Raw genomic sequence first — 24,532 nt, 5'->3', positions numbered from 1 at the left:
TGCCCTTTGACCATCAGGCTGTAGAGGCAATGAACTCCAAGATAGTGGAATTTCCCAAGAAAATTTCCTCATGCTGGGGGAAGGAAGAGACTGGGAGTCTGGCTTAGCCAGAGAAGGAGCTTGTGTTTGGGGGACAAAATGTCATACCTTCTGACTAGGTGTCAGACCACCTTATAGGAGAGACTGGAACCTAGACAGCAATGATGGACAAGGCCTCAGCTTGACCAGGGTTGCCGAGTTATGCATAATTCTTGCCCTCTAAATTAAACCCAAACCTTCTCTCTGGACCCCAAAGATGGACACCTGTTCCTCTTCTCAACGTGGCCATGTTGAATAAATCTGCTTCACCAGCGCTTGCTTCATGGGCTGGCTTGAGGACAGCTGGGTAGGTCTAGCTTGTTAGGGTTGTGAGTTAGGGAGGGGGAGGCCTTGACCCCTGACAACTCTGATATCAATCTCTCTCCGTGTACAGTGTGCACAGAAGACTAGCTTTATGGAATTTTACAGAAGACCAGATGGCTACAGACTGACTTTAAGGTATCAGGCACAATTAATGACTAAGACATTACAGTCCCAGCCCTTAGGAATTCTGTGGCAGAAGGGTTAGGAGCTTGAGCCCAGCCTGGGTTACAAGAGATTTTGTTTCAATACTCACCACCCACCAAATTGATTTGGTTTGATTCAATTAAGTAAAATACCAAGAACTAGTTCTAAGTGAAACTGCTTTTTCCGAGCCTCATCTTCACAAACAGAAAAATACCTAAAGTATTACTATGTTTAAAAAATTTTTTTCTAATGATGGTGAGCAAAGGTAACTGTGCCAGACAACCTGTGTTCTATCTCAATTCAGAGAATTGATTCAAGCACACCCATAACCATAAAGGGGAGGAGGAGGGGGAGGGGGAAGGGAGGAGGAGGGGAGGGGGAGGGGGAAGGGAGGAGGAGGGGAGGGGGAGGGGGAAGGGAGGAGGAGGGGGAGGAGGGGGGAGGATGAATTCTTTTAAATCCCATAAGCAGTGTAGTAAGATAAAGAGCTTCCAGGGTCCTTAAAAAAAAAGGCTTAGGCACCCGCCATTAATCAACACTTGAAAGGCAGAGGCAGGTGGATAACTGTGAGTAAAAGTCTAGCCTGGTCCACATAAAGAGATTCTGCCTCCAAATTAAAATGTCTCTTTATTAATGTAGGTCAATTTGTTATTTATTTTTGTTGGAATATAGAGTCTGAGACCCCAGAATTATTATATTTAGATGATCCATATATATAAAATGTCTGTCTATATTATCTATAATATATAATCATATATATAAAATTATAATTTTCTATCATTACAATATAGAAAGTTACAATTTTCTATCATACAATTACAAAGAACAATGTGTTTATTATCTCATTATGTGTTAAGAATGTAGAAAACTCTTTTCCATAATTTTCCAAAAACTACTGTCTACATTTTATCCAGTAATAGTTTATGGACAGTAAGAGAATATGGTGTGTTTTTATACGTACTTGGTTTAGTTCTTTAATGGGAGACCACGTGGGAGGGCACACAAATAATCCTATATTTTGAAAGCTAAAGAGAACCTTTTGTTATTGCTGTGATGGTCTATATTGCCAATTTTGCAGAATTTAGAATCGCTATGGGAACAAATCTCTGAGGACAGCTGAGGGATTTTTCTAGATTAAGTTCATTGAGGTCAGATGATCTACCCTAAGTGGGGGTGGCACCATGCCACAGGCTGGAATCCCAGGCTGAACAAAAAGGAGGAAGGGGTGGGGGTAGGAGCAGTTGTCACTCCCTTCTCCCTTCCCTGGCGACAGCATGACTGGCTGCCCCCTTCCCCATGTGACAGCTGATCAAACAGGAGCCTCCATGGCTTCCTCCCCAGGACAGACTCTCCACTCAGACTTGTGGCCGCATCAGCTCCTCCTTTCAACCGTTGTCAGGTGTCCTGTCCTAGCAACAAGAAAAACCACTAGGAAAGCGTGAATGTTCTGCTCATTTGAAGCCTCTTACTGGTTTTAAAGACAACCTGTTCTAGAAAAGATAACATAATGAGGGGAGGAAGCCTAGTTATCATCTTCCTAATGAAGTCCGTGCTCATGTCCAAGTACAAGTAATCTGTGTAGCGATTTTTTCCCTGAAGTTTGTTGTCAATGAAACATAAAAGGGGGAAATGCACTCACACAGAACTCCTCCAGCCCCCAGGCCTTTGTGTTCTGTAGTCTTTAGTCCATTTGTTAAAAGGAAAATCAAATCACAACTTTAAATAGGGCAGTAAGTAAAGAAGCTTGTTCTAATGCTTTAGTCACGAATATGACTTGCACCTTAAAGTCTGCCAGCAGAAAATAGTTCAAAATTTCTATAATGAAATAGTTAACATTTTCTTCTCTCCAAGTTCCTTATCCATTTTAAAATTTAAGAGGAAAAGAAGGACCTCCCTACAGTGCATCGCAGACAGTTATGTAATGTGGTCGTTAAGAACTTGCACATGCAGTTCTCTATTGAGTCTCCTAATAAGCTTGGGAAAAGGACATAAACCAGATTCACAATTTCAAGCAAGATAGCAACTAACACAGACCCCACACTCTGCCTCCTAAGCTGGTCCCATCTCGGTACTGCCATGGCTCAGCGACAGTGAGACTGCTGATGTCCACCATGCTCAGAGATCAATGTGAGGGTAAGAGATGCTCTCTTCCTGTTAGAGGTTGCTCAGGTCTGGGGTAAGGGAGCAGTTTCAAGAGAGCACCTATGTCACCAATGAGAGGTGGGTTGAAAAAGATCTCTCACTGGATTGCTTCTTTCCCTCTGAGTTCAGTGAACAAAGTCTGAAGTGCTGACTCCATGATGGTGTAAGACCAGGACAATGTAGGAATCCATTGCTCTGGCTTGCAGGAATCGCTCTCGTATTAAAGTCTAAGTACTATTCCCCAATAGTAACAACAATGGCAATCAAACTGATGGTTCCAACAGCAATGTGGAGAACAAGAAACTTGCAGAGTTTTTCGTTTGTATGGGGTCGTGAGATAAAGTGTTGGAGATTCAAAGATTAATAACATTTTAACTTAGATGAAAAAATGAACTTAATTAGCTTATAAGAAAAACTTATCAGATGTTAAACACAAACCTTTTTCTCCTCTCCTTCCTTGCCCTGAGGTGACCAGGGAGAGCTGATCCTGCTCCTCACTGGTTGCAGGATTTGGGAGAGTGGGCCCTACACTTTACCTGGGCAGCACAGTAGAGTTGGCCCTAATGGGAAACAAAGTTGAGTAGGTACCAAGGGTATGAGAGTGGGACAGCTGAACCTGCCCCTTGCCAGCTTCAGCATTGGGTGAACTAGCTGGGGCAGTGCTGGAGAGCTCAACCCGGCAGTGGGTGCAGGAGAGCTGGTGGGATGACCAACTCAACTACCACCAGGTCCAGACCCAGGGCTTTGAGTTGGCCCATCCCAACATCTACTGCATCTGTGAACTGCTGGAGCATGTGAAAGGACCTGTCCCGCAGATCTAAAGCTGCAGGATCTCCATGACATAGGACAAAAACAGGATATCAAAGAGGAGTCCCTGTGAGGATCCAGTATTGATAGCATAGAAAAAGCCAGAGACCAGTAACTCACTGCAACAAACACTTGCAGGTAAAGATGTGTAGCCTAAGGGGTGTGCTGTGGACACACTGTAACACACTACGACTTCTGTAACAAGACGGTTTCTATAATTTGTTTCATTTTGTTTGTTTTTTATTTCTTATTCTCTTTTGGAAGGCAGGGGAGGTTGCAAGGGCAGAGGACAGATATGAAGGTAGGAGGTGTGTGGGGTAGGAGTGCATGATGCGAAATTCACAAGGAATCAATAAAAAGTTTTTTTAAAAAAAAGCCTTAAAGTTGTAACATTACCTGTGATAATTTTATCAACTGGAAATAATCTAGAATCACATGGAAGATGGGCCTCCAAGAATGTGAGAATGTCTGGGAAGGATTATCTTCATTATGTTAACTAATGTGGGAAGACCTATCCGTATGGGTGGCACCATTCCCTGAGCTAAGGATTCTGAACTGTATAAAAATAAAGAAAATGAATGGGAACTATCGTGTATACCTTAATCCATTGTTTTCTTAACAATGATCAGTTCTCAAAAGCCTCAGTGACTTTCCAGCAGTGGTGGGCTATAACCTGGACTATAGACCAAACTGTCTCTACCTTAAGTTGCTTTCTTCAGGGTGTTTTATTACAGCAACAGGAAAGTTAACTAAGACATTACCTTAACAGCATTAAGATTATCCCACGGAAGCTAGGAGAGTGGGGAAAAAGAACACAGTGAAAACTAAACAAGGAGCAAAGATATACAAGTGAGCTCCTGTGTTACAGTTTTTACAACAAGTAAAAATGGGTTAAATTCACCGATCAAGTGCTGAGATCCTCAGATGGATGGCAAAGGGTGTTTAGCACTATATAATTCAGAGGAATACATTGAGCCCAAAGGTGTAAAGAGCAGTTCACAATAAAAAAAAAAAAGAGGATGAGGGAAATATAAAACAATGGAAATTAGAATCATCAGTCTTAGTAGATGATTGTGCCTTACAGGGCAGCGCTACACGTGCTGAAGGGAAAGAGGGAGAAGAAAATATACTGGATGCATTTGCTTTTATTTTTATTAAAGTAAAATGGGAAGGAACACTTTGTGTGCTTCAGAGTTTACAAAGTTTAACATTTCCCAGCCGGGGGAAATGATATCGATACATCTGAAATAATCCCCATCACAGTTAATTTTCTTTCTGGCTTCACTGCTTTCAACTTGGAAGGAAAGAAGAAAAGAGAGAAAAAGAAAAATTCTCCTTAAGATTTTCATGACTCACAGATGAAAAAATATATATATTTAGCCCTTTATTTCAAGAATATATATAAAAAAAGCTGGTTAAAGAAAATATCTGACATCAATAATGGATTTTATGCCAAACTATAGTAAATGTCTAAAATAATAGAAAACTACAGAGATGAACTGATTTGCCAAGAAAGAAAAAAAAGTAGCAGCGATTGTGCTGGGAAGATGGTTCAGTGGTAAGAGCAGCTATGGCTCAAGCATGAAAAACTGTGTCCAAATCCCCATCATCCGTGCAAAAAGCCGATATGGCCAACTGTCAGGAGAATCTCATGTTCAAATCCCCATCATCCGTGCAAAAAGCCGATATGGCCAACTGTCAGGAGAATCTCATGTTCAAATCCCCATCATCCGTGCAAAAAGCCGATATGGCCAACTGTCAGGAGAATCTCATGGCGCTGCTGGCTGCCAGTAATGGGAGAGACCCTATCACCAAGAAAACTCATAGGCAGCAATGGTGTGGGGAAGGCCACCGCCTGTAATAACAGGAGGCAGGGCCAAATTGTTGAGACTCCAGGCTTCACAGAGCCCTCCCTTGGGAGCAAAGAGAATTTAGAAAGGTCGACTTAAATTCTGCTTCACTTAAAAACAAAAACCAAAACAACAACAAAACAACCAAACAAAAGAACACACCTCAGATTCTTAATACAGAACTCAAACTTACTCTCGCAGGAAGCCTGTGGTGAAACTCTTGAAAATATTATTATGCAAAATCTAGTGGTTGTATTTTGTGATCTCGGGTGTTTTGTGCGTTGATTTGTCACAGAACAGGAAGACTCGGGAGTCCATTCCTCCCTCTGTGACTATTTATTATAACTAGATCGTCTTCGGTATGGCTTTCTAAAGGGCTTTTAAGAAGAAAGACCAGCATGACCTAGAACTCAACACAAAAACCAACCAGAACACACGTGGTGGCGCGTGCCTTTAGCTGCAGCGCTCAGAAGCCAGAGCTAGGCGAATCTCTGAGTTCGAGGTCTCAAGTTCCAGGATAGTCAAAACTACACTGTCTCAAAAAACCAAAACCATCCAATAAACGAAACCTCGGGAGTCTGGGATTTCACCACATGAAGCCCCATCTTCTTCCTCACAGATTCAGCCAAAGCCTGGAGCTCCATCCGGTTGCACAAGCTTATTTCTTGTGTTTAGCTCCAATTGCCTATAGTCCCAAGGTAAGCAACCTCTCTTCGTTTTAATTTTGTGTTTTTAAGCCCAAGAATTTGTAGACGGTTATACTCTTACACCTTTAAAGGACTTGATTCTGACGAAATTAAGGGAATCTCGCCACCTGGTGGCACTCATGGTGTGTGACAATAAACTGGCCCCTTCTGGTCTGTAAGAAAGCTTTTGCCTAGACACTTAAACAAAAGGGCAGAGCTGACCTCTCCCCTGGGATCATTGTCCCTGTCCTTGCTCAGGTTCCCAGTCTGGAGATTTCATACATTCTTTGGGCAAGGTACCCACTGATGATGGGACATAATGTTATCATCACACTCGAGAAGCACATAGCCAGTTACCAGTCATCCACATGGGCACACGCCTGCGTGCTCTTGCACACACACACACACACACACACACACACACACACACACACATGCACACGCACACATGCATGCATGCATGCACACACGAAGGCGCACCTGCACACACATAGGCACACTCACGCACTCACACACTCTAATGTTGTAGGTGAGATATTTCATGATTTTTATGCTGACTGCATCCAGAGCTATCCTCATCTGCACACAGCCCTTGAGCACTGGGTTTCACACACCTGAACCAGATAACAAAGGTGAAAATTGTCAACTGTTGCATAAACATTTAGAGACTGAACATCTTCTAGATCTCTGTAAACTGGTACCAGGTAGATCATTGAAAGCCTACAGCGATCTCATTTTGGGGGAACAAAGCAAGTCCCTCAATGAAACCTGGTGTCTATGGCTGGGTTTTTGGCCTGAGGGTGCTGTGTTCTAGCTGCCTTTCTGTCACATCTGCCCTGAGGTTTCTGCAGCCAGGCCATACCCTAACCAGTTTAGTCACTTTCTTGGGATGCCTTCGACCTAGAATATTACTGGGTATTTTAGGGGTGTGTTTGATCATTGCAGGTTGTCTAGTTAATTAAAAAGGCTCCAAAGAAACTGGCTTCTTGATCCAGGTCCATCAAATGCTCATTCGTCACGGAAACAAAAATCCTGTCATTTTCTTTGAGCTCGAACAGCCCCCCCTGATAGATGGAGTACAGTCCGTACTCAGCTTCTCTGGACCAGCAGCTATTTCTGGCACTCTTCATCAGCAGTATGGGATCGGGGTAGCTGGTGTATTTGTAGATGTACTGCACCATCTGTTTGATCCTCCCTCCGTCCTTCGAGACTGTCTTGGAAGCTTCTTTAGCCTCCTTGAACCGGTAGTACGTTTGGGAGTAGATGTAATACAGGCCCTCCTCCTGGATCACCAGCTCTCCGTTTCTCAAGTGCACATGGTTGAGAAATGAATGCCCTCTCCGAGAGGACTCCCAGGTTTCTATCTTCTGGCCCAAGGTCTTTCCATCCTTGGAGACTACATGGAAAAGGAAGAAAGAGTTAGCAGGAGGAAGTTTGCATTGCAGTGAGGAGATACCTTAGCCCCTCTGCACAGCCAAGTCTTTTCCTTGGGCTCGCACACCACACTGATCCAAAATCCAACCTCTCACACTTTTCATCAAAGTGTAAGCCTTACAAAGGCTAGTCACGTGAAAATCGGGTGGCTTGTGGACCATTTTGACCTGCTTGCTGTCTGTACCTCTTGCCAGCTACGCCACACCCCAATCCACCAAAGGGTCAGGGTTCCCTGTGGTGTCAAAAGTGTCCCTGTGGTGGGAGGTCCCAGTGCTTGGTGATAAAGACAGAGGCTGTGGGTTAGATTGTGGTGAGGACAAAGGCTGCGGATTTGAGGTTTTGAGCTGGAAGAGTTGATACAAGAGGAGGAGGGAGGGAGGCTGGTGGAGGGGGGAGAGAAAGAGAGAGAAAAGAGGGGGAGGGAGGGAGAGAGAGAGGGGGGAGGGAGGGAGAGCGAGGGAGGAAGAGAGAGAGAGAGAGAGAGAGAGAGAGAGAGAGAGAGAATGAATTTCTTCAGTGATTAAAAATGTCTGAGCGTAAAAAAAAAAAAAAAAAATGTCTGAGCGTGCTGCCTGCATCCCAGCCCTTGGGAGCTTGAGACAGAAGAGCTTGGCGTTCTGAAGCCAACCTAGGCTCTGTGAACCACTGTTTATAAAAGAGGAGAAGAAAAGTGGGTAGGCGGCAAGGAGGAGAGGAGGAGAAGATGCAAGGAGAAGCTGCAGTAGCAACAAAGGTAGCCCAGTGGGATGCAGTGCTATCTCATGCACACTTTTCCTGAGGCCAGGTATGGCGGAGTTAGCACGCTCCCTGGGTGTCTTCTTGTTTCACAGAACAGTCTTCTGAGACTGGCTCACTGCTGCACACTTACAGTCACAGAGATATCTCAGATAGAAGTTAAACCACTTCCAACCATTCCGGAGCCTCACAAAGCTAGGTGTCATCCCCACCTCGACCCTGCTGCCAGCCCCCCATCCCCACCCCAGCCCTCGTGATCCTACTTGGAATTAAGGCTAAGTTGCTTCTCCGAGTGATCCCGGTAATGTGAGCTGCCACTCTCTGGGGTCTTCTACCTCTGGGCAAGGGAGGAGTGCTTAGCTGCTTTTCTAAAAGACACAAGACAGAAGAACATTAGCGCTTGTCAAAAGACACAGTTGTGTCTGAGCTGGCATCCTGAGCACAGGGTCTTCCCAAACTGATCCTTTGGTTTCATAAAACAGCCCAAATAGTGAGTGGGGCTGGAGAAGTGGCTGCTTTCCCAGGAGACCTGGGTTTGAGCCTTCCACCCACATGACTGCTCACACTGTCTTAACTCCGGTTGAAGGGCAAACAAGAGGATTTGAGTTGAGATTCTTGGCACCCACCTAAAAACTCAGGCATGGCCACATACCCAGGAGAGTTGGGGAATAGACAGAAACTCTTAAAGGAAGACACATGGTAACCTCTTCTGACCTCCGAAGTGTGCACACAGGCACACACCTATGCACATGCATATGCACATGCATAATATAAATCTTATACAATAATGTCTCTTTAAAATTAGCTTCAAATCCCCATGCCTGCCTATGTTTGGCTAAGATAAATTATATTCTATCAACCAACAAATATTGGCAGGGACAAGAAATGATACCACACTATGCAGAGCTACATAGGTGAACCATGGATTCTGCTGAGTCCTCAAGAAACTTACCATATTTTCTGGGCTATACCAGTTGAAAAAAAAAGACTATTTATGGGAAGTGGAGGTAAGGGGTAACCCCTAAGCGGAAGAAGGGCAGAGTCCTAGTTATTGGAGACCTGAGGTCAGGGGAGGGTTTGCAGAGGAGATGTTAAGAACTTTCCAGTTACTTATCCCTGTAAGTCCAAGAGACCAGCACCTCTATCCCAGGCAACCCACTAAGGGACAAGGAGAAAGCTCACCAACAATCAAGAGATGGAGGCATGCACATAAGTAAGGCAAAGACGGTCAGGCTCTGGGTCTGCCATGATGGAAGAGTGTTTCCAGACAGCCGAAGCCAAAGCCCAGGGAGGAGAAAACAAAGAAGTTCAGGTCGAACTTGAAGGAAACCAAGTACACAAGACTTAGGCTGCCTTCCCAAGATACTGGAAGGTGTAAAGAAATGTTTCATGATCAACGTAGATCGAGGTCTGGTTTGACAGGCAGAGGGAGAGAAGCCGGAAGCTGCTAGGCAAGTTACAAGGTTGAACACGGTGGTCCATCCTCTAGGTCAAGAGCTCCGGAAGCAAAAGCAGGCAGTAAGTTTTCACAGGTCGGCAGTGAATGAGAAAGGAGAAACCATTTCTGTCTATCTGGTACTAGTTATAAACCACTATTAATGCTGTTCTTGTTATTTTAGGAAGTCACGTTTTCTCAAAGCAAAAATCTCCTGACCTTTGAAGAAACCCGATAGACTATGCATGGCTCTGAAGTGAGCATGGTAGAGAGGAGTGGATGAATGGAGGGGCAGTGTGGGTATCTGTGGAGAATGAGTGCATCATGTGCAGAGGTCAAAGGAGGACATCAGGTGTCTTGCTCTGTCTAACTCTCCACTTTGGAGCTGGAAGTTGCTGGTGGCTACCCAACTCTTCCCCTAACAGCTCTAATAGTACAGACATATGTGAACCATCTCACCCCAGGCAAAATGGTACTTAAGGCAAGCACTGGGGAAGTGTGGGCCACTCTACATTGAGGTGGAAATGCAGAATATCCAATATGGAAACAACCATGGTGGCCTGAAAACACTAAACACTATTCGTCCACGTGACCTCGTGTGTGTGTGTGTGTGTGTGTGTGTGTGTGTGTGTGTGTGTGTTCAGCAGAATGCTTGTGGAGGCCAGTTTTGAAATGGTTCACCATGTACATTCTATGATTCAACTCAGATTGTCAGCTCCTATATCAGCTGAACTATCCTTTTAGCCCTAGATGTCGTGGTCTTGATCAGCAGTTACTTTATTCCAAGGCTTGAAAAGCACCAGCCCTGACCTCCTGGCCTTCAGGGTTTCTGCTGAGAGGCCAGAAATTACTCTGGTAGATTGACCTTTGTGAGTAACTTGGCACCTCTCTTTTATAGCTTGCAGAATTCTTGAAAATATAGAACATTTCCTAGACGTGTGTGATGTTCGGACAAGAGCTACTGGAAGCTCTGCCTCCTTCCAAAGCAGCGTGGCTCCTGAAGCAGCCACATTAGCTGTGAATTCCTAAGAGCAGCTGCGTGTTGGGAGAATGTTAAGGGCTGAATCTGAGGTGGAGCGGCAAAGTCAATTACAATTGGTCTCAGAATTGTCAAGGTCGATGTGCCCACCCACCACTGACCTTCACGGTTACGTGAGTCAGGGCATGCCTGCGCCTAACCCTTTGATCCTTTGCTTTTAAATAGACAGATCCAGTTTGCATTTGAGATCATTGCAAGTCTATAGAGAAGCCTGGATTTGAGAGCAAAAATCTGAACCTTTAATTTTCTTATTATGCATATTTTTTCATGGTACCATGGTTGTCTTCCTTAAGAACATTGTCTTTCAAGAACACACTACGCACTGAGCAGATTTCCCATTCCCCCGCCTCCCTCCTCCCTCCCACCTCCTGTTGGTTCCTTCCATCCACAGTTTCATTTCTGTTTTCATGTCATATATACATATGTACATAATTGTGTATATTTATATAAACTCTGGGATCTTTGCGTAAGAGAAATCATGCAATAGTTGTCTTTTTGAGAGGGGTTTGCTTCACTTGGTATCTCTTCTTGCATCCATTTTCCCACATATGATGTAACTCCATGCTTTACAGCTGAGAAAGTTCTGCTATGTGCTTTGTCCTCCCTTCCTCTCTCACGGGACACATAAGTTGGTACCACATCAACCACGCAAGCGTCTCTGTGGTATCTTGACTTAGTGTTCTTTCTGTACCTGGGTCATGTGGATTATTCGTTTTTGGTGTTTCGAGGGCCCCATGAGGCAGCCGTGCTTTAATTTCATGACGTCTCATTTGTCAGTTACTGGAAACACCATGTTCTTTTTCCATATTGGCTGGACTGGTCTACGTTTCACCAGCAGTATAGAAGGGTTCCCGCTTCCACCAGCGCTTGCTGTAAGTACCATTATGACTGGGGTAAGATGAAATGTCAGTGTTTTAATTTATATTTCTCTAATACCTAGTGAAGATAAACATGTACATCGTGTGTTGTTGGAAATTTTGGTTTATCTTTTGAGAACTGTTTGTTTATTGAGTGGGCCATATGAGTTCTTGAGTGCTCTGAGATGTTTCATGAATTGTAGATATTAACCCTCTATCTTATGTATAGCTATATATATATATGTGTGTGTATATATACATAGGTAAATATGTCTATATGTATATATGTATATATATGGCTATGTATAGCTAGCAAAGATTTCTTTCCCATTTTTCAATAAATGATGTCCTTTGCTGTACAGACGTGCTTTAATTCCATGAAGTCCCATTTGTCAGTTGGTGGCATCTGTGTAACCAGAGTCCTTTTCAGAAAGTCCTTCTCTATGTTTATTTTTTTCTCTGGTAGTTTCAAGCTTTGTATTAGGGTCTTCAATGCCTTCTACATTGTTTATCTACTTTCACTCTTCTGTGTGTAGATGCACGCATTGTTTCTTGAAGAGACTTTTCTCCAAAGTGTATTTTCAATCTCTTTGTCAAACATCAGGTGTCTTAGTTAGGGTTTTACTGTGTGAACAGACACCATGACCAAGGCAAGTCTTATAAAGGACAACATTTAATTGGGGCTGGCTTACAGGTTCAGAGGTTCAGTCTATTATCATCAAGGTGGGAGCACGGGAGCATCCAGGCTGACAGGTGCAGGAGGAGCTGAGAGGTCAACATCTTTATCTGAAGGCCGCTAGGAGAAGACTGACTTCCAGACAGCTAGGATGAGGCTCTTAAAGCCTATGTCCACAGTGACACACTTTCTCCAATGAGGCCACACCTATTCCAACAAGGCAACGCCTCCTAATAGTGCCATGCCCTGAGCCAAGCATATTCAAACCACCACATCAGGTATTTGTAGCTCTGTGGGTTATGACTGTTTACTTTATTCTATTTCAGTGATCTACCTGTCCATCTTTCTACCTGTGCCATAATGTTTTTGACGTTATGATTCTGTAGTAGAACCTAAAATCAGGGATACTGATACCCCCAGCCTCATTCTTTAAGCTCAGGATTGCTTTGGGTATGGGGGGCGGGGGCTTACATGCTTTGATATGAATTTTAGGATCACCTTCTCTGTCCTGTGAAGAAGGTCATTAAGACTTGGCAAATTTTCCATACACAGTAATTTCGATGTGGTGGATGAGGAAGCAGGACATGGATGAGATTATATGTCACACACAAAGAGACAATCAAGCTAAGTAAGAGTGGTAGAAATAACAAAATGCAGCAGCCTCCATACAGATGTATGTGCCAAGGAGAGACTTCCGTGAGCCAAGAGCTGAAACAGAATGAGAGGGGCCAGGAGAGCCAGGGGCAGGCTAGATAAGCCTGGGTAAAGGCACATTGAGGACTGGGGTAGAGAAAAGACAGGATGCTGAGCGTTAACAGGATGATGAGCCTTAACAGGATGATGAGCCTTAACAGGATGCTGAGCATACGGACAGCCTGCCGTAGGTAGCACAGATGAGATCATGGGTAGGTAGAGTGTTTGCAGGGGAAGAACTGAAACATCAAGGGGTTTGGGGTGAAGAAAAGCACTGTGGTCAGAGGCAGAGATGATAGGTAGATTTTGGAGAATTTTATCTATTTTACTTCCTGCCGAGTCCTAGAGCATACTTAAGCTGGCTTATTTATAGCAAAAATAATCAAGTCAGTGAAGAAATTGAAGTAGAAGCAAAGTTCATATGAGAAAAAAAGATAAAGAAAGAATGAAGTTCTGACCATGAGGAGGCTGCGAAGCTTCTCAAGTCCTCGGTGCAAAGACAGAGTCAAGGAACAGCTTAAGACAGAGAGTGGGTAGCAGTCCTCACTGCTGTGCATGTGTGGGAGCAAGGAGAGACTGCAGAGCTATTCAGCTGTGACATAGACAGTAGCAAATAAAAATGACAAAATGTTACTACCTGGAACTGTAGAGATGGTTTTCTCAAAGGTTCTCAAAGTCACCTACAAATAGTAGTGAACAAGAGGGTTAATGCCCCTAAAAATGTAACAGAACACACATGCTCCTATGTTGTCTTTCCAACCTGGAACAGGACACTTCTGCAGTGACATCAATACAGAAGGACTTCTTTTATCTAAGCATAGGAGTTTGGGTGGTATCTGGGATGGATCGTGAGATACCATAATCAAAGGACAATCTGAAAGCTCTGAGTGATACTTGGAGCAGCTAAGGAAGGGAGGGCACAGCTACTGCTTAGGTCAGTCCTGTCTCCAGGGCTCCATGAAGCTGATGATAACCATGTTCCTTCTCTCTGTGTGGACGTGTGTTCGTATGTGCACGTGTGTGTGTGTGTGTGTGTGTGTGTGTGTGTGTGTGTGTGTGTGTGTGTGTGTGACAGAGCCAAGCATCTGGAGTGATTATGTAGACCTGAACCTTGCCCACAGATAGGCTCACTCTACAAATGTCTGACTTGGTGCTTGCTATTCTCTACTTTTGATAATGCTAAGTTCATGCCCAAAAATATGGTACCAAAGTCCCATACCTTTCTAAACATCTTGCAACCCCCACCACCACCCCAGGTTTTGTAGTAAGCAATGGAGAAAATCAGTCCAAAAGAGAACACCGACCGAGTCTTTCTGTTTGGGGAGCAGAGCCTGGTTTGAGTCCTTATGACTTCTGAACGCCCTCCACTCATCCCTTGCCCCCCTCAGGACCTGTGCCATCATTGCCTCCTCACTGCAAATGTAGAAGCAGAGCAGCTGTGTCCTACACCATAAAACAGAAGCGTTCTGTCTTTCCTTTGCTCCAACCCTTCCCTCAGCTGAGCGAGCATTCACTGGAGTTGGCCCCACTGACTCCAGAGAAGGGACAAGGAGTAAGGTGGATATAAACACTCACCTCTCTTTTCTGTTTGTCTTTCTTTCTTTTATTCTAGGACAGGAAGGAAAGAAGAAAGGAGGAAGGAGAAAGGAGAGAGAAAAGGGAGAAGGAAAGGAAAGGGGGCAGGGGGTCAGGTGATCATGAGGCAAAGCTTTTAAGAAGGCTTACACTCATGTGGAGGGACCAGGGCTCCAGCTGCATGTGTAGCAGAGGATTAGTGTATCTGGCATCAATGGGAGGAGAAGCCCTTGGTCCTCTGAAGGTCCTATGCCCCAGTGTAGAGAATGCTAAGGCAGTGAGGGGAGAGTAGCTGGGTAGGTGAGGGAGCACCCTCATAGAAGCAGGGGAAGGGAGGGGATAGAGGGCTTGTGGAGGGGAAACTGGGAAAGGGGATAACATTTGAAATGTGGATAAATAAAATGTCCAATTAAAAACAAAGGCTTGGGTTCCTTAGCTGATCTGACCTGCGATGACTTTATCTGTCTGCAAATATGTGTTTCCAAAGCATAACCATGATTCCTGGGAGCTGCTCTCAGAATGCAATGGGATTCTGTTCAAAACGGGCAGGTGTTCCCAGGAGATAGAGGGCCCAGTGTGCCTGAGCGGAATAGGAAATTCCCCCTCACGCGCTCACATCCACCTGCTCGATGTCCTCTGCCTCCCAGTTCCTCTCGACCCTGGCTGTCCAGGGTGAGTCTGTGAGGTTGAGAGGGAAGCAGTTGAGATCTATAACTGATGATTCCCTTCTATCTTCTCCTGGGTTGGTCCTGGCACCTGCTGGCACCTCAGCCCCCAGACTGCTCCCTAGTTCATGTCTCTCTTCTGATGGCTCACTGAACCCCTTAAGCCAAAGGCTTTGGAAATCCTTCACATGTGTGAAGCCTGGGCGTTTCCTGACCCTCCTATGCAGTCATCTTCACAGCTATTTCTGCACAACTCATTGTGGGTAATGGCACCCAGCCAGGGAGTGTACACACAGACCAGGCCATTTGACACTACGTTCCAGGTGCCATCTGGACTCTACTGTGAATACTGCTTAAGTCACCCACTGGAGCCCTTATGGTCAGGACAAAACTATTTCCATGGAACAATGAACTCCCAAATATGTCTGACACAAAGCATCGTCTTCCCACGCTGGGATTTCCCATTCTATCCTTAGACGGTGATCTCATATATGCAGCCTCTTAGTTTGCAAAGTATTTTTAATATCAGCACCTTCATCTGACCTTTTCAGAAAGGCAGACGGCAAATATTTGTAAATGCCATCTTATAAGAAGGAAGCAGGCAGAGAAGGAACTGATTTGACTTAATCTAAAAGTAAAATCAGTTAAACACATTCGGCCAAATGAACTGTTAGCCACACGAGCTTTCTGTCAGAGATCCCAGCAAAGCAACTTCGGTCGACAGATGCCTTTTCCTAACTTGTCATTTGTTGACAGTGAATTGAGATAACCTCACCTTCAACTCCTCAAAGTATCTCTTCTTTACGTGCGTGCAAAAAATAAATGTGTATTTAATTTTAGAGATAAGCCATGGGAGAAGAAGAGAAAACATCATCATTTGGGCCTCTTTCGTCGTCTAAATGATAACAAACGAATGGCGAAACCACTAGGCCACCTTGAGCACATGCCCTGTCTGTGCCAGCGTTCACAGAGTAAATGCAAAGGTTAACCTTCAGGAGGCACTGTACAATCAGCCAGGACTTTATCCACTGTCTAATATCAGACAGAACACCATGTTGTCGGGGAATCACATAAGCACCCTGGGACTTGGTTTCTTTGTTTGCCAAACACAGATTTCCAGGCTTGAAGGTCTGCAAATTCTTTGTTCTTGCTGTAGTGATTACCTACCTCTTCAATGAGCTGATACAGTTGCCTCTTGACCTGCAAGCAAGGTCTGTTCAAAATCCCCTCGTCAGTGGAGTCCCAAAAATCCCCATCTTCTTTTGAGAAGCAAGCTAGTCCGATTTTGGAGTAATTGTCCTGTAGCTGGGTGGAGATAGGATATAACAGTGAGGTGAACAAAACATGCTTTTTCTTTTTACCCATTTTGGAAGCTAAATGAACATGGGCAATTTGTGGTTTAAATAAAAGTAGGCCTGCCACCCACTGTCCACTGATTCTATCTAAGCAGCTGTATGTGGTAGCGGGTGTAGGAATAGGCCAGGCATCCTGGACCACAGTGCTCTTCTCCGCTCCACCTCTCGAAGATGGTTATCTTTCTTTTTTTTTTTTTTTTTTTTTTGGTTCTTTTTTTCGGAGCTGGGGACCGAACCCAGGGCCTTGCGCTTCCTAGGTAAGCGCTCTACCACTGAGCTAAATCCCCAGCCCCGATGGTTGTCTTTCTTACTTTCCCTCATATGCACATGTTTCTCATTAGACCTTTGTGGTGATGACTAAGTTTCTTCCAGCTCTAAGATGGTATGACTCTTCCTCCAAAGCTGGAAACCTGACTGTGTACTCGAAGTGGGGAGTGGAGTCCATTTAAATGCTCACATTTAAATGCTTAACGAAAAGCAACCAACCATTTCATTTGATGAATGGTAAATGTTCTGCCCCTAACCACAGCTCCAGTGACTGAGTAGATTGTAGTTAATGGCATTGTTTCTACTCTGGTTGGACCCCATGGTACCACTAGGATTCTGCACCCCCCAACTCACTGATTGAGGAAACTTCGAGCACTACTGAAGGCGTTTTGTCAGGGCAGCAAGCCAGTATTTATAGTAGCCTCATAATTGCCACCATAGTCCTTACCCTTACCAATCGTCACTCCTTAATGTTATAACCCCTATTCCCACCACATGGCTGCCACGAACCAGCCAGAACACACTCATTACCTCAGACTGTTACCAAATCAGGATGGAGGGGGGACTAAAGGGGAAAGAAGAGGATGAAGCGGTCCTTGCAATTAGTTTTTTCTTCTCTTCTTTCACCCTTTGGCTTTGTCTTCCTCACAGCTTGACTACACAATCTGTTACTTCTCAATGCCTGTTGACATGCGCCTGTAACTCAGCTAGCTGGGAGACTGAAGCCGGAGACTCACAAGTTAAAAGCTTGTCTAAGCTACAGAGTACTTTCAAGGCCAGCCTGTACAAATCCATAAGACCCTTTATTAAAACAACACAGAAGAAAACAAAAGTGGAGTTGGGCTGTAGCTCACTGGTACAGTGCTTGTCTAGCAAGGGTGAAGAGTTGGGGCCTGGCTCACTGGTAGAGTGTGTGTCCATTGTGTGTGAAACCCTTGGTTTTATCCCTGTCAATAATTAAATTAAAACATCTGTAGATCTGCCTTTAACTGGAGTATGTTTTGAAGAAGCTGGGCTCTAACTCACAGATACCCACTTGCCTCTGCCTTCTGAGTGCTGGGATTTGAGGCTTGCCCTTCCACACCTGGCCTAAACTTAATACGTCTGTGTATTACTTAAATTTAGTGTCCTGAAAAGTTTGGGGTGGTGGTAAATTTAAGGCCTCACCCTTCCTATAGAAAAACAATCTATTGATTGATTGTTTGAAGGATTGAGTGATTGATTGAGTGATTGATTGATTGTAAGTCAGGTCCTCATATGGTCCAGACTAGCTTTACACTTCTTTGATAACCAAGGATGACCCTGAGTTTCTGATCCTTTCTCCCTCCTCCCAACAGCTCTCCTGGTGTTATGTGGTGTCATGGATTGAAGCAGAGCTTTGTGCTTGCAAGGCAAGCACTCTATGATCTGAGCTGCACTCCAGCACCAAACCATCTCATTAAAAAACAGTAATTCCATTATTCATTCAAGGTTCTGTCCAGAATCCCATAGTTCTACACTCATCAAGGTACCTCTAAGCAAAAGTATAAACCCAACTTAATGGATTACCAGTCGTTCACTGTTTAAACCAAGCAAGCAGCCTCAGAGACCTCGGTGGAACACTAGTGTCCTCAGAAGGGAAATTTTGTCTTCCTCTTTCCTTGCAGTGGGTTATCTCAACAAAAAAAAGGGTTGAGAGCCTGGAAAGTTAGGGCCCAGGGCAGGAAGGAGCTGCTGTTGTTGCTGTGGTCATTCTGAGAAGGTGTCTAAGTGTCCTCTTGTAAGAGAAAGTGGAGTCTGGGAAAGACAAAGTACCTAGGAGGAGAGTAAGTCAGCCCAGCCCAAATTAAACAGCTGGCTAGTGTCCAGGATGCCTTCTGGTAATTTCCAGAAACGATTTCAGAAGCTAGGAGGGGAAACCTGGATTGGGTCGGCTTCTGAGAAGGTATACAAGTTAATGTGATTGAGTTATTATACAAACGGTAATGAAGGGGTGGGATGGGGTGACTCAATGGTAGAAGGAAAAATACACTAGGAGCTTAGGGAGTTCTTAAGAAGACATGGGCAACTCAGAAAACATGGAAAAGTAAAGGACATTTTCATGAAGGTAAAATAAAATTCTCTCCCCAGCTAATAATAATCTTAAAAAAAAAAAGAAACGGAGTTGGGGATTTAGCTCAGTGGTAGAGCGCTTGCCTAGCAAGCGCAAGGCCCTGGGTTCGGTCCTCAGCTCCGAAAAAAAGAAAAAAAAAAAACCCAAAATACTAAACCGAAAACAATAGTCCTGCATCCACCTATCCCCTGGCTGACCCTCTGTGTACATGGTTGGCATCAGACTGTATGCCAGACTGTGGATATTTTCTCTTAAGATTATGTGGAAATGATGTGTCTTTGAGTTTTTTTTTTTTTTTTTTTTTTTTTTTTTTGAGCTGGGGACCGAACCCAGGGCTTTGCGCTTCCTAGGTAAGCGCTCTACCACTGAGCTAAATCCCCAGCCCCATGATGTGTCTTTGAAATCTACGGGCATAGCTCTGTGGTAGAGTTCTTGTCTCGCTTGCCCAGTTCCTGGACTCTTAGAACTGCAGACTTCCAAGGAAACCATATGTGTCAGCTTAGACCACGTTTAGGAGATTTGCTACAGAAAATTTAGAAAATTTGTAAAATTTGAAAAAAGAAAGATCCACTTTATCCCACCATCTTGAGCTCACAGCTCTCTCTGCTGTCGTCGGTCTTACTAGATATTTTTCTGCATAAATAATGATTTATTTCTGGACAAAGGAAATGCAGTGGGGAAACTTCAACACCCCCCCTCGCTAACATTTAGCACCTACAGGTGTGAAACCAACGCTGGTCACAAAGGGCTGCAGATTTTGCACTGAGGTTATTCTGGAAATACCTTTGCCTCCTCTCTGCCTCCACATCCTTACTTCACCACATCCTTTCTGCCTCAAGAAATGTGTCCGAGTGAAGAGATATTAAGCTTTACTTGAAATTGCTGGATTTTTAGGCAGAATTTTGAAAACCTTAATTAGACTCTCAGACTGCAGGAGTCAACGGAGGATCGGGTCAGTCTTAGAGTAAGGCCACCTTGTCAGTTGGCACTGTCTACACTTAGGACATGCAGCCACAATCTATAAACACAGCTGAGCTTCAATCTCTTGTGTAAACTTAGAACTGAAAAGTAGTAATAGCTGGACCCTTTTTCTCAGGGAATTTACAAACCTGGGGTAAATAAGATGACTCAAGGGACCAAAGTATTTACAAACAGCCTTCCGACCTGAGTTCAATCCCCAGGACCCACACGATAGAAGGCAAAAAACTAACTCTTCCGAGTTGTCCTCTGATACTCACAAATGATGACCCACAAACACATAAACAAACAAACAAACAAACAAATGTAATTTTTAAAGAAAGAAACCTACAAACTTAGGATACAGAGACAACTCAGTCAGGAAAACGCTTGCCAAACAAACTTGTGAACTTGAAATTCATCTTCAGAGCCCACATAAAGTAAATGAGGACTAAGGCAGGTGAGGATTGCGCATGAATCTAATCCCAGCACTCAGGAGGCAGAGTTGGGCGAGTCTCTGAGTTCAAGGCCAGCCTGGTTGTCTACAAAGCAAGTTCCAGGACAGCCATGGCTACACAGAAAAACTCTGTCTCAAGAAGGGAGAGAGGGAGAGAGGGAGAGAGGGAGAGAGGGAGAGAGAGAGAGAGGGAAAGAGGGAGAGATGGAGAGAGGGAGAGAGGGAGAGGGGGAGAGAGGGAGAGAGGGAGGTGGAAGAATGTGTCTGGAGTCCCAATGTCCAAGAAGAGAAGAGAGGTGGATTCTTGGGGTTGGCCCCTAAGAGACTACTAGATGAGTTCCAAGTTAATGAAGAAAGCCTGTCTTAAATAATAAAAGGGAGGAAAGGAAAGGAAAGAAAAGAAGAGAAAAGAAAAGAAAAGAAGTAGATAGTATCTAGGAAATGACATCAGACGTCATCCTCTGGCCTCACACATATGCACATACATGTTTGCTGGCACTTGCACACATACACACACACATACATATACACACATACACATATACACACATACATACACACACACATCACACACATACACACACATCACACACATACACACATACACAGAGAGAAAGAGAGGGAGAGAGGGAGAGGGAGAGGGAGACAAGGGGGTAGAGATTCTTGATCAGCATGCTCTATAATGAAATCATTGTTAGCCATAATTTTCATAATTATTTTCAAATAAAAGGAGAGCCGGCCTCATCCCCTTGGGAAAACATCTGACTGGGATAATGAAATTCCTCCTCTCAGGATATACAAACTACATTGCCCCAGCAGATCATTGCTATCTGAGTTTTGCACAGCTTGTTTTTCTGGAAACTCTCCCTCACCATGCACTTCCTAACAACACAGCAGGTCAGATGTTGCATAGTGCACTGGGCAACGTGCACTGTGCAGATTTTGTGAGTGTCAGGGGAGGGAGAGACGAAGAGCAGCTCCTGGTATCCACAGCCCTGGGCTCCAGCCCTACCCTGGCTCCAATGCCCTGTCTGAGCTTGGATAATTCATTTCTCCATCAGGCTCTAGACAAGGGACTGGGGTGTTCACCGTCCCTACCACTTCTCAGCTCTCTAGAACATATGTTTACTCCACATGGGCACACGCAACCTGAAGCAGAGTTGGTTTTTACTCTTATCAGGAGCTTTCCTGAAGTTGTATCTAGGTTCTCCTGGTATAAAGTCCAACTGTTTTCCCACGAGGAAATAAATCCTGTTTGTAGATCACTAACCAAGACAAGCCTGACGGGAGGGAAAGGCGGGAAGGAAAGCCAGGCCATTGTGTTTGCACTATTGTCAACACAGGAACTCCACAGGCTTAAAATCAGTGCGTACTCCTCTAAAAATTAAAATAAAACAAAGGGGTGTGCGTGTGTGTGTGTGACAGAGAAAGAGATGGAGAGAGAGAGAGAGAGAGAGAGCGAGAGAGAGAGAGAGAGAGAGAGAGAGAGAGAGAGAGAGAGAGCGAGCATGCGTGTGATGCAGGGTCTCTCACTGGGGCCTGGAGTTCACCAGTAAGACTATATAGACCCTCAGCCAGCAAGCCCCAGGGATTCTTCAGTCTTCTCCCCAGCACTGGGATTACAGGTACATGCTGGGTAATCAGGATCAAACTTGAGTTCTCACACTTATATAGGAAGCACTTCCCTGACTGAGCCCCCCCCCACCCTAAAACATATTTCAAATATCTGGCTTATATCCACCCCACCCTCACACCCTCAGCCTTGTTGGACTGAGAAATGTGATAATTTGTGTTAATATTTTGTCTAGGCTCCGCCCCACAGTTACCTGGCAGCAGCCAGGTGTGCCTGGCTCACTATAAAAGGGATGACTCTCCTCCTCCTCCCCTCTCTCTTGTTTTCTTGCTCTCCATCTGTCCTCTTTCCCCTTCCCCCTCTCTCCACATGCTCATGACCAGCCTCTTTTCTCTCTCTCTCTCTCTCTCTCTCTCTCTCTCTCTCTCTCTCTCTCTCCCTCCCTCCCTCCCTCCCTCCCTCCCTCCCTCCCTCCCTCTCTCTGTCTTTCTCTGTCTCTACTACCGTCTCAGCTCCCCTCCCCATGCCCTCAGGGGGAAGGGATGCCTCAACTTGGGCCCACAGAAGCACCTCCTTCCCACACACCAGACTTCACATTCACTAAATATATTCCTTCCCCCATCTTTTTGTAAAACACAGTATTTGGTTCCATGACTCGGATTCAAACAAGATTGCTGCAGCCACAATGCAGAGTACTAACCACTAACCAATCACAGGGAGAGACAAATTGCTAACACTTTGAGCTTCTACTCTGATTTTAGTTCAGATCCATGCTATTCTCCCTGACAGCTTTTCAAAGTGTGACTTGTCTATGTGAGAATTTTTCAGATCCACCTCTTTGTCTGGAGGACAGTGGTTATTATAGACTCACAAGTGGTCAAAGTGCAGACAGGATAGATGTGTGTTGAGCATGGGGTAATCTATGCCCCTCCTTTACCTCAAGGTCCAGGCAACTGCAGAGCAGTCTAGGGGATTAGCTCAGTCAGTGAAAGGCAGCAATGAGTTCAAGGTTCAGTGAGAGGTGGAGAATAAGGGAGAAAACAACTGGCATTTATCTCTAACTGCCAAATTGTGTGCTCCTCTCTCCCTCTCCCTCTCCCTCTCCCTCTCCCTCTCCCTCTCCCTCTCCCTCTCCCTCTCCCTCTCCCTCTCCCTCTCCCCCCTCCCCTCCCTCCCTCCCTCCTCTCTCTCCCTCTTTTCCTCTCTCTCTCCTTCCCTCTACCTCTCTCCCTCTTTTCCTCCCTCTTCCTCTCTTTTCTCTCTCCCTCTCTCTTCCTCCTCTTCTCGCTCCCATTCTCCCTCTCTCTACCTTTCTCTTCCTTCCTCTTCTCTTTTCTCTCTCTTCCTCTCTCTCCCTCTGTCTCCCTCTGTCTCCCTCTGTCTCCCCCCACCCCAACACACACACACAAAAGGAACTCTACAGCACTTCACAGAAAGCATTTGTGCAAGGTGACAGTGCTAACTGCACCACTCACAGACACTTTTGAAAGGCTAGCAAACTTCCTCCGGGGGTGCCAATATATCCACTGGTAGCTTTCAGAGCCTGTTCTGTAACTACAACTGCTTGGAAGTCTGCCAACTTGCAGCTTTACAAAGTCCTCTCTTTATTAGCAGTTAGAGTCTACCACTGGGACAGACATATTTGAGTCCAGAGCTAAGCTTTCAAAGAAGAGCAAGCAGAGGCAGAGCACAGACAGGTACCCAGCTGCTGCTGAGACCACATGGCTACTAACCTGTTTCACCTCGTTGTTGAAGTACATGTAAGTCACAGCCACAGTCAAGGCCTGCAGGAGCACCTGCAGGAGCACTATGCAGATCACCGTCATCGTGAAGTGCTGACTGAAGCTGGGGCCCTTCAGGTTCCCGGTGGAAGGCATGCTGTTGTCTAGGTCTGACTTCCCCCAGAGCAGTCTTGCATGCAGCCCTGCAGCAGTGAGAGGGAAGACCTCAGTTAGAAAACAAATTGCTCACGTAGTTTCTTTTTACGGTTGAGAGCAAAAGTGAAAGTGAATTTACAGCCACGAAAGTAGGGGAGGAGGTTATATCCACCCTATGTCTTGGACTGAGGACTTAGCCCTACCACTCCGAGAGCTCACTCTGGTGATACAGGTAAGCCCAGTTCCGGGACTTTGAGATGGTCCATCCCAACATCTACCCCATCTAAGAACTGCTGGAGCATGTGAAAGGGCCCGTCCTGCTGATCCAAAGCTGCAGGATCTCCAGAGCACAGGGCAATAGCAGGATAACTGGGAGGAGTCTCAGTGAGGATCCAATATTGAAGGTGTCACAGAAGTCAGAGACCTCAAACCAGACCAATGACCATCGCTGTGGACATTTGCAAGAGAAGATGTGTGGACAGAGGGATAGCCTGTGGGACACACTGGGACGCTCTACAGCTTCTATGATGGGATGTTTTCTATGCTTTGCTTTGCTTTATTTATTTTGTTCTCTGTATTTTTATTTTGTGTGGGGGGAGGAGTTACAAGGCAGACAGTGATTACAAGGGGACAGGGAGATGAATGGGACTGGAGTGTATATGATATGAAACTCACAAAGAATCAATAAAAAGTTCATTTGTTTGCTTTTAAAAACTTAAAAAAAATCCCAGCTGTTGAATTTTACCAATGAAAAGTCGGGAGCCAGATGCTGGGATGAAAACCTACTAGCTCAGACAGGCAGAGAAAGCACCCA

General features: G+C 45.0%; 1 protein-coding gene across 6 annotated transcripts; it reads right to left on the bottom strand.

Moving 5' to 3' along the window:
* Positions 1–4,629: 4,629 nt before the first annotated feature.
* Positions 4,630–24,051, bottom strand: Tnfsf10 (TNF superfamily member 10). 6 transcript variants are annotated; one of them, XM_087616216.1, is made up of 6 exons: positions 23,858–24,051; positions 23,575–23,765; positions 16,308–16,445; positions 13,538–13,580; positions 8,464–8,568; positions 4,630–7,427 (listed from the first exon to the last, which is right to left on the bottom strand). In XM_087616216.1, exons 2-6 carry the CDS (start codon positions 23,716–23,718, stop codon positions 6,982–6,984), a joined length of 876 nt encoding a protein of 291 aa, XP_087472342.1. In that variant the 5' UTR covers positions 23,719–23,765; positions 23,858–24,051; the 3' UTR covers positions 4,630–6,981.
* Between the last annotated feature and the right edge of the window lie 481 nt (positions 24,052–24,532).

This window comes from Rattus norvegicus, chromosome 2 (assembly GCF_021556685.1).
Source record: "Rattus norvegicus strain SHRSP/BbbUtx chromosome 2, alternate assembly SHRSP_T2T, whole genome shotgun sequence".
Lineage (NCBI taxonomy): Eukaryota > Metazoa > Chordata > Mammalia > Rodentia > Muridae > Rattus > Rattus norvegicus.
This window is presented reverse-complemented; position numbering and strand designations above follow the sequence as displayed.

What these genes read in the sequence shown, in the direction of transcription:
- Tnfsf10 (XM_087616213.1), bottom strand. Translation starts at nt 23,992, where the DNA reads ATGTTGGGATGGACCATCTCAAAGTCCCGGAACTGGGCTTACCTGTAT. An exon ending in GGCTTACCTGTATCACCAGA is followed by an intron (nt 23,766 to 23,937) that starts GTGAGCTCTCGG and finishes TCACTGCTGCAG; the next exon opens with GGCTGCATGCAAGACTGCTC. An exon ending in CAACTTAGCCTTAATTCCAA is followed by an intron (nt 7,428 to 8,463) that starts GTAGGATCACGA and finishes TTTTCCATGTAG; the next exon opens with TCTCCAAGGATGGAAAGACC.